The sequence below is a fragment of the Pholis gunnellus genome (assembly GCF_910591455.1).
Source record: "Pholis gunnellus genome assembly, chromosome: 15".
Taxonomy (NCBI): domain Eukaryota; kingdom Metazoa; phylum Chordata; class Actinopteri; order Perciformes; family Pholidae; genus Pholis; species Pholis gunnellus.
In genome coordinates, this window is record NC_136542.1 from 22,455,844 (window position 1) to 22,471,994 (window position 16,151).

Below are 16,151 nucleotides of genomic sequence, written 5' to 3' on the forward strand. Positions count from 1 at the left end.
GAGAGAACGGTCACGAATGACCAGGCACATATTTTGACAGTGGACGGCTTCTTACATCAACCTCCTGCACCAGGGGTTTCATTTTTAACGGTATGAAACATGGCACGGGAAAGCAATTTGAAGAGCAATCAAGGTACACAAAAGAGATATGGAAGCGAAACAGATTAAGGGGGGAACAGAGAGACCGCCCTGGACTGAATTGGCTTTGGATTAGCTACGGAGATGTGCACGCTACTGAGAAACACAGAGAAGCTCCGGAATGTCACCTCTATTACATTTAGGAGATTGGAATCTGCCCGGCGACCATCCAGTACCGTTGTCTTGGGCCAATGGGGAACATGGTAATGATGCATACAGAAAGATTGTTCTACTATTCTCAGGGAATATGCTGCAGATTATAGGGGTGGGGACAAATAATCGATTCATGTATGAATCAAGATTCTTATCTCCTAAGAATCTGAATCAATATTGCCACAGATGGACACCAATCCTACACAGTCAACGCATATTCTTAATTCTAATATATATATTGGAATTGTAAAAAAGCAGACACTCAATTATGAAAATTCATATCTAGTGAAGGAGCTGAACGAGGAATAATTCAACAACAACTGTAACGATGGCAGAGAAGTCGGCCGCAGAGAGAGAGAGAGAGAGAGAGACAGAGACACCGTGTCCTAAAAGCAAGCCTTACGTTATGTAATGTGAATAAACCACATACCAGCTGTGTGCTCCAGATCAGACTGGAGACATTACCACCTAAAAGATGGCTGGGTAGCACTTGCTGCCTTCGGACGTTTGCACTTGTTTAACAGAAAACACAAGTTTCAAAGGGAGAGACAGGAATGAATAGAAAGACGGCGTCTGACAAAAGCTCAGCTCAAAATGTCACAGCGTAGTGTCATGAACATAAGAGTTTCTGAGAAATAAAAACCTATTCAACCACTTAATTTATGTAATCAGCAGGTTTTTAAATGACTTGATCTTGTTATTCTTGAAGTCACTGAGAATTGAAAAATACTAAAAACTGTTTATTAGAAAGCAATTATTTTTGTGTTGTGTTAAAATCATCGCAAATATAAAAATATAAAACCTCCAAAACGTTACGCTTTACTCTGCTCTGTCCAAAGCACTTCTCTAAACAACATGGTAGTCATCTACTACCCATGGAAAGAGAGGCTGTTGACAGCAGTCCACTGTCTCTGTGTCACGGCTGAGGCCTCGGCCGTGAGCTCTAACGAACACCAGTCTGTAGAGATTCACATTCTGCAAAAAAATACAAAATACAAAATACAAGCTTGGCTGCTGAGATGCCACATCAACACTTTGGGTGGGGAGAGCCATGTGCCAACCAGGGTTCACACACTCCTCTCTCAGAGCCTCACTCTTAATTGGACTTGAAGGCACTGTCAGGTCCAATCGTGATGCGGGGGTGCAAAGTAGAATCTGCTGGAGAGAAACATGCCAAATCGGGTCTTGGGCACGTCGTGAGGGGCTCCAGACCAGATCTGGATGGAATTTATGTGTCATGTCTTCAGGAAAGGCACCATCAATGTAAGACTTTGATAGTCAACCTCTCTTATATTATAATATATTTGTTTTCAATGATTAGTTGTTGACAAAAAATAATCATGGCTCAGTTTTAGCACTAATGGCTCTAATGTTTTAGTCTTCTGGAGAATGCTAAAGCATTTCAGTGGGAAATAATTACAAAGGAGGATCCTTCTGTTTTTAGCCAACAATTTAGATCATGTCTCTGGAATTGCACAACATTTTTTTTTAAAAGAGCTGAAAAATCAATAGTAGCGAACACCGCTCCTCCAGCTTCTGGTGGGTTTAGACTACGGTAGCAGTCCAGTAAAGGCTTTGAAAATTGTATGGCTTCAGTCATGCTGGTTTCAGGTCTTTAGTCTCATTCCAATGCAAAACACAATCAGTGTTTGAACATCATGTCCACCTGCTGCAAACTACTTCAGTCAGACAATCAAATATGGAAATGTAAACCACGGATATGCAAATGTAGGACTTGTAAAAAAAAAAAAAGTAACATGATTAAATAGATAGAGAAATGTTTTTAGGAATTGTTCGACATTTTGGAAAATAATGCCATTTGCTTTCTGGTGGAGAGAAGACCGATAGCGCCCTGATGTTTGTATGGTGGATATTGCACAGAGACTTCTAGCAGCTCTTCTAAAGCTCACTGATTACCACGTTATAACTTGTTTGTTTAAAGGCACACTGTGTAGGATTTAGTGGCATCTAGTGGTGAAGATGCAGATTGCAACCAACTGAACCCCCCTCCGCTCACTCCTCCCTTTCCAAGACTGAGCGGGCGAGTGCAAAACCATGGTAACGCCTTGGTGTTTTTCACGACCTTCGCCTCGCCTACTTTAGGAGCAACAAAGTAAAAACAATTCACCATTTTACAGGTGGTTTGTTGCCAAACTGTTTCTTGCCTGGGCGCAGTAACTTCCTGGATTGTCTACTGAGTCATTGGCAACTGAGCCAATACATAGTCCCGCATATAACCCCATAACCCTTTAGTTTTTGTGTGAATTAAACAGATATAACATCTTAATACAGATATTTAGAAGTGCTGCTTATGCAGATGGACTTTGTTACCTTTGGAAAGAGTCAGGCTAGCTGTTTCCGCTTGTTTCCAATCTTTGTGCTAAGCTAAGCTAACCAGCTGCTGGCTGTAGTCCAACATTCCCCGTGTAGCGATGATGGTGTTTTTTCACGTTCTCATCTGACTCTCAACCAGAGAGGAAATGAAATCTGATGTCGAACTATTCCTTTCAAAATCTACAAAGTTGCTCTGGTGCATTAGTTCCATATTAAACATCTATCTGAAGTGTTTCAGTACGTAACGATGAGAAAGTGATCTCACCTTGTCCTTGACTCTGCTCTCCTTCCTCCTCCTCTCCCTCTTCATAGTCCACCTCCTCTAATGCTTCCTCCTCTTCCTCCGCCTCCTCCAACCTCTCCTCATCACCCTCTTCCTCCTCTTCTTGCTCCACCTCGACCTCCTCTTCCTCCTCCTCTTCCTCGCCCTCTCCGTCCCCTCTCTCCACCACCCCTTCTTCATGCTCCATTTGCTCTACGTTGTAGTCCATGTAGCCCTCCACCTCCTCCACTTCCTCCTCCACTTCTCCTTCCTCCTCCTCTACTGCTCCTTCCTCCTCCTCTTCCTCCCGGTCGTCCATCTCCTCGGTGCCGTCGGTCTCGTAGCACTCCTCCATGGTGGAGTTGTCCATGTCATCTAGGTAGGTGCTCCTCTTGGGGGAGGTTTCCAGGGTTTGTCTGTCTAGACTCTTTCTCTTCTTGGCCCGGGGGCAGCCGTACACACTGCAGAGGAGAGATAAGAGGGCAGCCGTTAGCCTCACCTGGCTAGGAATGCTAATGCTCATTTGCAATCAGGCCTCTGTGTTAAGGTGCCGCGCTTTACAAGCTAGAATATAAAGCGCAAAGCAGCAATGGCACAAGCGCCTTTTACTGCAAGGAAAGCAACGCCTCTTAAGTTCTTCTGCTGGGAGAAATATGAAACTTTGCTTAACCAACCTTAATTAGACATGTACTCATTAACTATTGGGCAATTATAATAAAATGCTCCATTTCGTCTAGAAAACAGCTACAAAGGGATAAAAACCACTGCCTCTGAAGCAAACAAAGCAGAGGATTTGGTTCATTTTTACATTCATTTATATTCAGGTAACATCAATTTGTTCTTAAAAGAAAAATCGCTGTGCTTGCTCCGCAAACACTTTGTTCTGGAGCGATATGCCCTTGTTCTGACATGAACCCAGTGCAGCAGAACACAGCTGCTTGGCTGGAATTGACTGTAAGAGGGAGAAGACAACCTGTAGCCTGATTAATTGAATCTCGTCCGAGGCACCTCAGGTTTTTAATGTATTCTGTGGCTCCCCTCGGCAGCAGGGGGACAGATCCTAATCTGATAATCTGATAATCTGTGTATTCGCTCAGGCTATTGATCACAGGGGCTTAATCCATTTCACTCATCAAACCTCAGCCCCCGAGCTGCTACCTGCCCCCCCCCCCCCCCAGTGTAAGCTGCATGTGTGTGACTTCGGGGAAGTGTGCTGCTGTTTGCTGGTGCATTTCTGTACACGCGGTTGGAACAAAAAAGCACCCACACAGTCAGAATGATGATGAGTTCTGCTGAGTGTTTTGGCCATCAAATCAACCTCTTGTCCAGGCCGGAGTGTAACAGAGCTAAACACGCTTTGGGCATGTTCACTCGGCTGTGAAATATCCCTGGCTCCTATTTTTACAACCTCTGGATGTTTCCACAGGCTCTGCGCTACTTAGAGCAAGACCTGATGTGAGAGAATGGCACAAAGGCTGTGTGTGAGGCTAAGAGAATGTTAGTTGTTCGTGGATGTGTGCTGCTTTGGAAAAGGCCCGCTGCAGAGGTGAGGTGGTATTGTATGGTGTTGGATTGCAGTGCTAGAAAGGTTCTCTCTCACTCTCTCTCTCTCTCTCTCTCTCTCTCTCTCTCCTCAGTCCCAGACATCCATCAGTCAGTCAGGGTACAGTCAGCTGGCAGGCTCAATCTCACCAAGCCCAGGCATCCCTTAATGGTCTGACCCCCTGCACCCCTCGCAGCCAGGGGCCTCATTTCATTAATCTAAGCCCACATGGAAACTCATTCCCTGCCTGACAGCCGGATCTCTCCCCCAGGGCAGCGTGAGGGGTCTGTGGGACAGGGAGGGAGGGAGGGGGGAGGGTGCGTGCGTGCTACAGCACTGTGATCAATAGTGCTTGTGACCAAACATCTCAAAAGCACATTAAAATGCCACTCATCCTGGCCCTCTCCGTTCCGGGGCCCTCTCCAAATAAATCAAGGGGGCCGGTCCCAGCAGGTTAGCGGCTGCCAAGGCAGGCGGGCTGGCAGGAGAGGTGGATAGGTGGGTAGGGGGAGGGAGAGAGGTGGGGGATAAGGTATGGAGAGAGGGAGAAATGGTGTGGGAATGGCACACAGACACACAGGCCCTCTGCCCCCCCCCCACCCCCGCCTCTCCACCTTTATCTTAACAATATCCAGTCTTCCAGCGATTGCTGTCGAGCTCTGAGCCACAGTGTAGCTCAGTGGCTGATGGGTATTAATGTGACTTCACCTGAAAATCACGCTGGAAAAAATACAAGTTGTTGAATTGCTATAATTGCTTTGCAACATCAGCTAATGGATAGCAAATTATAAGTGTTGCCATGTGTGTTTTCTCCCTGCGTCTTTAAAAGGAGTCAAGTGCACTTTATTATCTTGGGTCAGGATTGTTACAAACAACTGTTTGATAACAGAGAGCGAACCTGCTTTATAACCTGACAGCTCTAAAAGTTCCACATACAGTGGAGCAGATATTTGGCTTCATTGGAAGCTACTGCAGCGGAGCGTCTCATGTTAGTGACTGTTAATGGCGCTCGTGTTAAGAGGCGTTCTCAGGTGCTCGTTTGGCCTCGGCACTCCCCACCCCTGAGATGACTCAGCCGCAGGAAACCCCCCACAGCTCCGCCATCCCACGTTCCCTGGCTCTGTCGCCACGCGACCTTGCTGCAACATTTGTCATCAACAGGCGATGCATCCCACTCGCTGCGCTCGGCAATTAAAATTCCAGAAATCATTAGGTGGCATTAAAATAAAAATAAAGAAGAGAAAAAAAAGCAAAGACATTCTGCGGGCATAGAAAGGAAAGGGGATGAGAAAATAGTGTACCAGTCCAAGTATCCCTCTGCTTTGTCCCCTGGCACAATCACAAAATCCTCCGTGAGGAGGAGTATGAGAGGTAGCAATCAAAGAAGAAAAGAGCTTCAGATCACAAAAAGACCACTTCATATTTTATGGAGTGGGCATCCTCGTCATTATAAGATGGAACAAATTCTATTACTGTGTGAACAAGTGTCCTTTAATGCATGAAAAAAAACTTCTGGGGACGTTACAGAGAGGGGCCCCGTTTCTGGAGCGTTAATGCGAGGCAGGGGAGTGGAGCGGCAGGAGGAGAGCTCCCGTTCGGCTAATTTTCGGGGCGACAGCTGAGCGACTGCTGGAATGCGACAGCGTTCCACGGCGCCTTTAATAGCAGTCGCATTAGCGGCTGTTCTCAGCAGGGGCACAAGCTTTAGCCGGTCATTAGCATCACACGCTATTTGTCTCCCTGACACAGGGATGAGGTGGCTGTTGCTGCTTTTTCCTCTGCCTCCTCTCACTACTCTCTCTCTCTCTCTCTCTTCGTCATCTCTTCCTGTCACCCGGTATTCTCACTTCGTATTTCTCCCTCTCTGCGCTCACCCGTCATAACCTCACCTGCTCGCCATCCTACCATACATCCACCTCCTCCGTTTGCTGTCTATCTCAGAGCATATATTACCTCAATCCCTCTCACACGCACCAATTTCTCTCTAAATTTCCACCACTTGCTCTCACCCCTCTTTTGCTCCTGTCTCTCCCTCAACCTCATTGTTGTCGGCTGGAGATGGAGGGAACGCACCACCTCTGGCTGTGACCCCCCCGTCCAGCAGGAGGATCTATACGTGTGGCAGAGCCCCGTCTCCATGGTGATACCCTCCAGAAATCCATGAGGGATTCCGCCATCCTCACAGCAAAGCCAGTGAGGAAGAAATGAGAGAGAAAGATGGGCGGACAAGGGGGGGGGGACTATGTGAGATGGGGAGGCAAAACGGAGGTTATCGGAAGCCAGACAGCAGGAGGATGTATGTTTTTGTGCATATATATATGTATATATATATATATATACATATATATATGTATATATATATATATATATATATATATATATATATATATATATATATATATATATATACATATATATATATATAGATAGATACACACATCTTATTTGTGCACGCAAAAATTGGGGGAAATATAGAAGAGCGGTTTAAAAGAAAGAGGAGGGATGTGTGAGTGTGAAAGAGGAGAGAGGATCATTTCAGAGCTGTCAGGCTTCTCCCACTAGCAGGGGAGAACAAAAGACAGAGTCTTGGTGCAGGAGGCTCAGCGCATGGCAGACGCTGCAATTTGGGGCGTTTTCTGTCATCTCCGGCTCTCGCTCACATATCAGCTGCTGCGGCTCACTCACACACTCACTCACACACTCACACTCACACACACACACACACACACACACACACACACACACACACACACATGCAAAGACAGGCACCAGTTTGTGCTAAAACTCATCAAATATGACTTCATCGCTGTGGAGTGGAAATAATCCTCATTGTAAGCGAAACATGTATGATGCTTGTGTGCCAGTGTGAATGCGCTGGAATTACATGTCCGGTAGGATTTACGCTAAAGTCTTAATAATACAAGACTTTTAAGTGTAATCTTTTCACGTGCCGGTTGAATATTTCAACAGAGCAACGGCGTCCCAAATTCGCCGCTTCTTGACAATCCGATGTCTTATACAGCGAGCCTAGAGGCGAGGTAGCTAACGGGCATCGGTACCCGACAGACACGCTGTTCAGCCCGGCGGTTCAACGAGCCTGCTGTGGGCCGTTCACTGCTCCGGCTCTAACAGCTCGTAAACCCGGCCTCAACTTTAGTCAAATACCCACACGAAGCCTCCACATGGCTGAGACACAGTACAGGGGCTAGCAGTGATTCTGGCGGACATCACGCATGAAACTAGCAACATCCTCACACGTGTTACCGCCACTCCATCCGGCCCATCCGAGGTCTCAGCTGCTCCCCTTTGGCTCTTTTTATCCGTTTAACTACTATTAATTATCTCTCGGTGGAGAACACCTCCTCACAGGGAGTTTGTGCTCCTTACTGATACTGTCCCATCGAGGAGCTGTGATGCAGTTGGTGCACAGCAGATGGAGCTGGGAGCGTTAAAGAAGGGATGAGACAGGTCAGATAGAGGACTTCTGTAGATTCCCTGAAATGGAAAGACGGAGGACATTCCGAGCTCAACATTGGTACAACATTGGGAAATATGGGGCAAAGATGAAACGATTAGTTGACTTATTCATGTCGTTTTTAAGCAAACAAGGCAAACATTTGGTTTTCGATTTGCAGGTTTTTCTTGTCGTTCTTGTCTTATATCAAAGTAAACTGAATCTGAATTTCAAATAATAATTATTTTGAGCAATCTGAAGATTAATCGACAATGAAAATAATGGTTAGATGCTGCCCTTATCTGTTGTGGTGTATTCTGATTTCATTTACACCACATGATTCTCCCCAGCGCTGTGTCAGCGCTAAAGAAAGGTCCGGCTGCACACGTCATCATTCTGGTATATATATATAAAAAAAGACCTCATGATAGGTATTTGTATTTTGAACACACAATATCATGTTTTAATGCGTTAAATTGTGAAGCATTTCCGCTCTCAGAAATGAGAGCAACCCTGAGGTTAGGGTTTTAAAGATGGATCTGGTAGAATATTGAAATGTGTATCATACAAGTCATTCTGCATAATTTGGTAGTGGAGGTCCTGAGCAGGAGAGCTCATCCGGCAGCAGATTCTGGGGGTGTAATGCGGCTATCTGTCATGCTCCAGCTAAATTCACTCCTGGATTAGCCAGGTAAGGAGTCTCTTCACCAGCGTAATGACTTCAATCAATCACCACAACTCTCTCTCACACACACACACACACACACACACACACCTAAACACACACACACACACACACACACGGGCCAGCTAGTTAGCTGCTAGCCCAGGAGCCATTTTGGAGAAGGAATTCTTTCCTCCAGTTTGTTCCTTTGTCTATGTAGCCACAGTGTGGGCTGTCATAATGGTTGTATGGGCTGACAGAGACGAGCTCATGTGGCTGAATGGAAAAGCAAAGGTAACTTCTCCCTTCATTTACTCTTTTCATTCGCGATTATTCTGTTGATCATTTTCTCAATTCATTGATCAAGTGTTTGTTCGATTAAATGTGACAAAATTGTGGGGATGCCCACCAACATCTTTTTAAGTCTAAGGTGACGTCTTCAAATTGTTGTTTTGTCGACCAGCAGTTCGGAGCCCAGATATGTTCAATTTACTATCACTTCAGACAAAGAAAAAGATTCTAATGAAATCCAAATTCTTCCAGTTGACAAGCTATGACTACGAAACGTTGGGCATTTCTGCTTGAAACATGATGTATTACTTTTCTGTTGATCGTCCGAGTGACTTGAATTATTTAAGTCTTACACTGAACAACATGTTGTCAAACCCACGTAAAGACCAAACCTACAGTAGTGTAGTGGCAGACTGGGAACAGGGAAAGAGGGAGGTCTGACATGCAACACAGGTCTCAGGGCTGAAATTGAATTTGGCTACCGGGGCCTCTATGGCCAAAGCCTGATGTGTCCTATTCCTCTGTGCCATAAAGCTCCATTGTTGTCCAGAAACTATTAAAAACACATTAGTGAGTCACATCGTTTCACAAGGCGACATGATGCTGAACATGTGCACTGCAGTTATTTGAAGTGATCCCTCATATACTATCCTTTATTTCTTTTTAGTAACCTAATGCCAAAAGGTATAGTACCCGACTGTTTTAGGTGAGTTTTGCACAATTTGAAAGATTTACGTCTTCAGTAGGAACCAATGGGTTGTGAGCCACAGACCAGCTGGGGGACTTGGAGTGGGTTATTGAGAGAGACAATAACACATTGTCGGATTTGGTCTTTTCATGGGATTTGTTCACAATAACAAAACACACCGGCGGTGCAAATATTTTGCATCAAAACTATTCAAACCAGCAGCGATGCAAATTTGCAACAGTTGCAACACTTTTTCAATAAAAGGTTGGAGGACCAACAACCAGGATCCTATTGACCCTCAACTGTCAGTCTGTCGGAGGTAAACTGCTGTGTAGCCTAAAGCTACTGTAAGCTGTTTTCTGAGGTTCCTTTTAGCAAAACGCTGTGAATTTGAGTTCCCTCTGGTAGACAGTTACGCAGTGTATATGTTTAGATCTTTTATTGTGAAAGGTAAGAATGTGAGAAGTGGATCTGGTCAGTGTGGATTTTGTTAAGGTTGAAAGGAGTAATAAAGTGTACCGTCTTTGTTCGGAGTCTCCATGTCATTGTACACTATAGTGTATGTATTGAATATGTCCGTTCTGCACAATGTGATTGGTTGATGCCTTTATTTGTGAGGCAAAAGGTTAGAAAAATCGACCTCACTGTGAAAAAAAAGAGTTCATATTCGCATTCTTCGTGAAAGTACTAATGACAGAAATAAAAAAAAAAATAAAAAAAGCCGTCGGTGCCTCAATGCCCTAATGTGTGCCCTTTCCGTGTTCCATTGTGATTCCCACTCTGCGTCATGTTTACCAGCCTCCGTCTCCCCAGCAGAGGAGGGCTTTTTTGACATTGATGTAATTTAGTTGGCAGCCGCTCTGAGAGGAGGGCAGGCTGGGGGGTGGGAGGGGAGGTCTGGGATCGTGGAAGGCTTGTGGGGAAGGGGGGGTTCAGGGGTTAGAGGTCAGAATGTGCCCGGCCTGGAGCTGGCCCTAAGCAGCTGCCCGCCCCCATAACCGAACCCCCCCCCCCCCCCCCCCCTATTCGTACATCCCCCTGGCACACTCCTCACTCGCTGCACATGATCTGTTATTCCCTTCGATGTCTTTCCTCTGGGAGGTGGTTATAAAAAACAGAGGATGAAAAAAAAAAGCGTAAACACCACCTGTTTATCTGACGCCGGGTAACAGCAGAAAGGTAGTCTGCAGGCTTGTCATAATATGCACAGGAGGCAAATAAGGGGGGGGGGATTACAAAGGGATAGAAATAAACAAATGGCATCAGAGAAGAAGGCATGACGAGGAAAGCATGAGCATGCCACTGTAAATTTGGCGGCCCTGGTTTTGAAATGCTTTTCAAAGTTTGTTTTAATTTGCATTAGAAGTTTATGTGAGGACAGAATACGCTGATAGAAACAAAAGTACCATTACTCTTTCATGTGCTCAGAAAGACTGGGATGAAAAATGATAGATATTATAGTATTGTTATAAAAGAAAACCTTGTTTCACAAGTGATTGCAGTGGTACAAGACAAGTACCAATGTCAGTCCAGCTTCACTATACTGTTGAAATGATAACAATGGTGTCGGAGCCAAACTGAAATGAACCCCAGGGCTCCTCATGCCGTCTGAAGTGTAGAAGCTAATGACAGAGCTGACAGATCTAACCCAACTCGGCTCTTTTCATCCTCAGTCCACACTGGCTTTTTGGTGATATAAAGCTTCCCCATTAAATATGGAAATTTCCCTTTTTCGGTGACAGATACTTCACAGAGGGGGGCTGATGGCATAGCCGGTGTTTTTTTGGAAGGGGAAGTGGCAGATTTTGATTAATGCGACCTTATCTGGTTGTGCACATGGAGGCAGAGGGGTTGCTGAGCTTGGCGGGGGCGGATGGCTGCCTGTTCTCTTCTTCTTTTTCCAGGTCTGTTTCTCACTCCGTTTGAAACGCTTTCACTCGCTCGCTCTCCGCTTCTGCCTTTTCACTCCTATTCCACCCTGTTGTGGTTGGCGCGCTCACCCTCCATCTCTGTTGTAATGTCAGCTGTGCTTTAATGTCTTGTAGTTCTTCAACGTCGTGCGGCCTTCTGATAATTCTATCTTCACCCTCTGTCCTCTCTTTCCCTCCTCAGTGTCTCCATCTCTATATTCCCATTTCCTTTTCCAATCCCACTTAAGACTGCTGCTCCGTTCTATCTTCAATTTGGTATCCTTAACTCCTGTCTTGTATCCTCTCCTCTCCTCCTGCCAGGCGGAGTGTGCGGTGCAGCCTCCCCCATGTTGCTCCATCACCACCTGGCCCGGTTCCAATGCTTTTAGTGAGAGCTATCTGTCAAGCTATGAATAATACAGGCCCAAGGCTGGCGTTAGCTTGCTAGCTAGCTATGTGGAATCCAAATGAGGTCTACAGCAGGAAGAGAGCACTTGACTTTTAGCTCGCTACCGCGCGCTCCCTACCTAGACAGGCAATTACTCAGCCCACAGCCCCAGCTGCAGCCGTGGCAATCACAAACGCAACCCCTCTGCACACGCACACACACACACAAACACACTACATGCATGTAGAAGTAGACAAGTACGCCTCGTCTCCTGATCTAAATAACACCAGCATTTGCATGTGCAGAGACACAGAGTCTTAAACTTTCTTGCCATACATGACAGAAAAATCCATAGTATCATCTTTCCCGGCTTGTGCAAAGAAAAACAGCTCAGAAAATGAAAGTGCATCTTAATAAATAAAAAAATGTTTTTGTCAGTGATTTCGTGGAGGATGACGACGAAATCGGGGCATTGATTGTGGGTCCGTGCTAAGCAAACAAAATGATGTAAAGGAGATTATTTTTATTGCTTCGAAAAAAAGGTTGCGCGTGTATTTTTTCCAAGAGAGAAATGACTAAATTTAAGTGACATGTTTGGTGAGGCAAACTCAAAACCAAACGCAACTAAATTCCATTCTGGCAGTGTATATTTAGGACGCCACTGAGCTCCAAAGATCCATCAATCAACGGTGGAGTCACTTCATCATCTCTTATCTGTTGATTAACAGGAGAACACGTCTTGCACCTTTATCGCACTTGTCCCACCGTTATGGCAGCGGGCTGAGAGGGCTATCGCATGTGTCGGGCATATGACACATGTATGGGTCACGTAATTAGTTTTTGCACCGAGGTGTCCCGAGGTGACGGCGTTAACCCATCCATCATTGCGTCTAATCATTCGTTGGTGGAGTGTGGGATGTAATTACAGAGTGCTAGGCAACGACAGGCTTCACAGGTAAAAATAGTCATGTAGGATGAGAGACTTCTGCATGTGTTCTGCATGTGGGGGCATGTGTGTGTGTGTGTGTGTGTGTGTGTGCGTGTGTGTGCACAAGGTGTGCGTCAAGCGTGTGGGCGGTTGGAGGTGTGTGTGTGTGTGGCTGTGAGTGTGCATGCATGCCTGCGTGTATTGTGGTAATGAGATCTAGTTAGTGATGCTCCAGAGTGTCTTATTAACAAATAATAACAGCGCTCCTTTGTGTTTTTTTTGTTGTTGTTTTTTTACCTCTCCTCCTATCTATTATTCACACCTCACAGATTTACTCATGATTCATTTATAGAAGCATCTTGTGCAACCTAGAAACTAAATGTCACCCAAAACATCACTGTCAGATGGGGCTGTGTGTACGAACGACTACATAATGTTTCTGTGTGTGAATGGATCTGTGCACATGTGTGTTTTTGTATTGCTCACTGGGAGTATGTCCATCCTACAAATGCATTAGATACGACTGTATTTACAAACATCCAACACTGCTGCAGCAAGAAAAGAACTTCTGCAATCTAGCTCCATCCGTACATGCACACACGAATGTGCATGAGAGAGAGCTATTGAAATAGATGAGTTGGATTTTGCCGGATCAGTAACGAGGGCTGTAGTGAGGCCATTCTGCCCCCCCCCCCCCCCCCCGTTGTGAAATCAGCATGGCGCCCTGTGTACTTTAGCTGGATCTGAAATTGCCAGGTTGAAGAGAGGCACTCAGCTGGGAACGCTGCTCTACATGTGAAGTAGGTTGTGTGTGTGTGAGGGCTTCACACACGTGTGTGTGTGTGACTTGCATGTCTACATTTGTGTCGGTTGGCATTGAGAGAGTCTATGTAGGTGTGAATGTACGTGTGAATGTGTGTGTCAGAGTGCTGCCCTTTGCCTCTCCTCCCTCCCTCTCTCTCTCTCTCTGTCTCTCCAGGTGAAGAGCCTCTTCTGGAGGCCCTGCTCCAGTCGAGGCCCCTTGAAGCCAGGCTGGCAGCACTCTACCCAAATAGAGGTAAACCTACAGTACACCATGTGTCTTAGTGGAAAACACTTAGTGGACCATCAGACAGCACCCGCAAGTGGTTTGGCACCAGCAGGCAGTAGCGTCCTGCGCTACGAAGCTATCTACTGTATTCTCAATATCGTTTTTCTCTAAATAAGTCGGACGAGAAATGCCAGGGAAGTGACAACATGTCAGTGATGCTTATGAGCCTGCTTTATTTCACATTTACTCTGCTGTACTATGTTACACAGTTTAAAGTGTTTTTATCTCGTTTAAAAAAATGTGTCTCTTAATACTTTATGACTTCCCCATCCTGCCCATCTGCTCCTGCAGAAGAAGTAAAACAGGTCACAAATGTATGGTTTCATAAAAACAAACAAAAAAGTGACTCAAACCAGAGTAAATGGGGACCATTTCCAGATATGGATTAATCCACATTTGGTGCTCTAGTTTAGTGCGTTTTTCCTGCAGTGCGAAAATAAAATGTTTAATGAAAAAGCATATCAACCGGTGCAACAGTGTGGCTCGTTGGTGTGTTTTTGGAAGAGCGGAGCTCTATGGCACAGAGGAAGAAGATATATGCGGGTTTGGACACACACATAAAGTTAACAAGTGAGATCAGGTCGTTGTTCATTGTTAGCTATAGCTATGAAAAGAAATGCACTGTTATTCATCTCACAAAATCAATCTGTATGTAATCCACGTAATCATGAACCATGAACGAAAAAACTCTAGGGAGGAGGTCGGGGTGGGTGAGTTGGTCCTAAACAGAGGACTTTCACCCAGAAGACACGTAATGTTACTGGACATTTGTTGGAAAATAAGGAGTAACTTTTTGTTAGATATACGAATCATTGTGTTGAGCATACGTTGTTTGGATACACAGGATACTTAATACGTGAGATCAGTTCATTGTTCAGGCTGTTCTCGTTCACTGTTTGTACTTATACCTATGAAAGGTGATGTGCAGGGCTGCCGCTAAGGAAGTCAGGTGACAGAGCATAAGGAGCTACAAAGTCTGTGTCAAGCATATTTATACTCGCCGTAGTAAAACCGGCACGAGGCGTGTGTGCCAGAAAATTACGTAATCCATGTCAGATTATGTCTGTCAATAGAGGTGTAACGGAACACGGTTGACCTGTGATCATACTGATGCCCCCTCGCGGTTCAGTACGCACGTGAACCGTGGATTAATGACACAGTTTAACGTTAACCACTGAAGTGTGAAACAAAGTTTTACTGACGATCGTTATCGTCAATATTCAGTCATATCGGCATTTCTGCTGTTTTAGTCACCGATCTCTGATAATGTTACCCTGTAAAAAGACAACGTCTTTGAATTGACACGAGGAGAACAAAGTTTCCGATCGGTTACATTATGATGCGTTCAGGCTCTGTTCAGTAAAAACTTGTATTGGGTGAAGGTAAATTATAACATTATCATGTAATCTTGTAAAATGTAGTGTTGGTGAGAAACCTGAATAAATCCAGTTGTTTGAAGGAGATGTTTTCACGGCAACATAAATAGATCTTAAAGAGGAATTATGAGCTGTTTACACTAGCTCTAAACAGATTGCAATGCATCATAAAAACTACTAATGACAAGATTTGTTTTAATCAATACAAATACAATCTTTTATTTCCTAATCATTTGACTTTAGTTTTTTTACGAGTTAAAAGAGATATTTTTTAAGATAAGAAAGTTCAGTAATGTAAAAGGATAACATTTAGAACTGTTGATGGTTTATGTGTGAGGATACGCTGCATCGTTGGTTTTGGTCTTTATTAAATATAGCATTTCACCAGACCAAATATGGACTGATAAGAGAACCGTTTCTGTAGTGACCACGGTAGATGTTCTCCCTCAGTTATTTTTCACCTCACAATGTGTTCAAACCAATGAGCTCTCCCACTGGAGATACCCTGAGACTCATTGTGCCACTCTGCTGGCTGCTTGCTGCTCTCGTATCCGTCTGAGTGCTTTGAGAGCATGACATAGTAGAGAGAGCAGAGCTGGCTCTGTGTGTGTGTGTGAGGGAGTACATAGCATCCCGACTGTAGAGATGGCATTTAAGTGTCTCTCCCTCTGCACTCCAATAGTACTGCAGACCCATTACCTCGCTGTGCACGCTTGTGTGTCTACCAGCATCTGTGTGTGTGTGTGTGTGTGTGTGTGTGTGTGTGTGTGTGTGTGTGTGTGTGCGCGTGCACTCGCGTGTGGCTACAAATGTATTTCCGAGCCATTCCTCCAATCGTCTCCGTGCTCCCACGCGACTCAGCCCTCTACCTTTCTGTTCCGATCCTTTTCTCATTCATCATGCTTCCCTCCCTGTCCTCCTGCCAGAGGTCT

The 16,151-nt window shown here is 45.1% G+C and overlaps 1 protein-coding gene across 1 annotated transcript in view; it reads right to left on the reverse strand.

Moving 5' to 3' along the window:
- myt1lb (myelin transcription factor 1-like, b) overlaps positions 1 to 16,151 on the reverse strand; it is a gene marked incomplete at both ends in the record, with an annotated part of 58,273 nt that overhangs the window by 30,823 nt on the left and 11,299 nt on the right. The window contains one exon of the mRNA XM_079174143.1: positions 2,891 to 3,348. Coding sequence (XP_079030269.1) covers positions 2,891 to 3,348 — 458 coding nt within the window. The remainder of the gene's footprint in view (positions 1 to 2,890; positions 3,349 to 16,151) is intronic.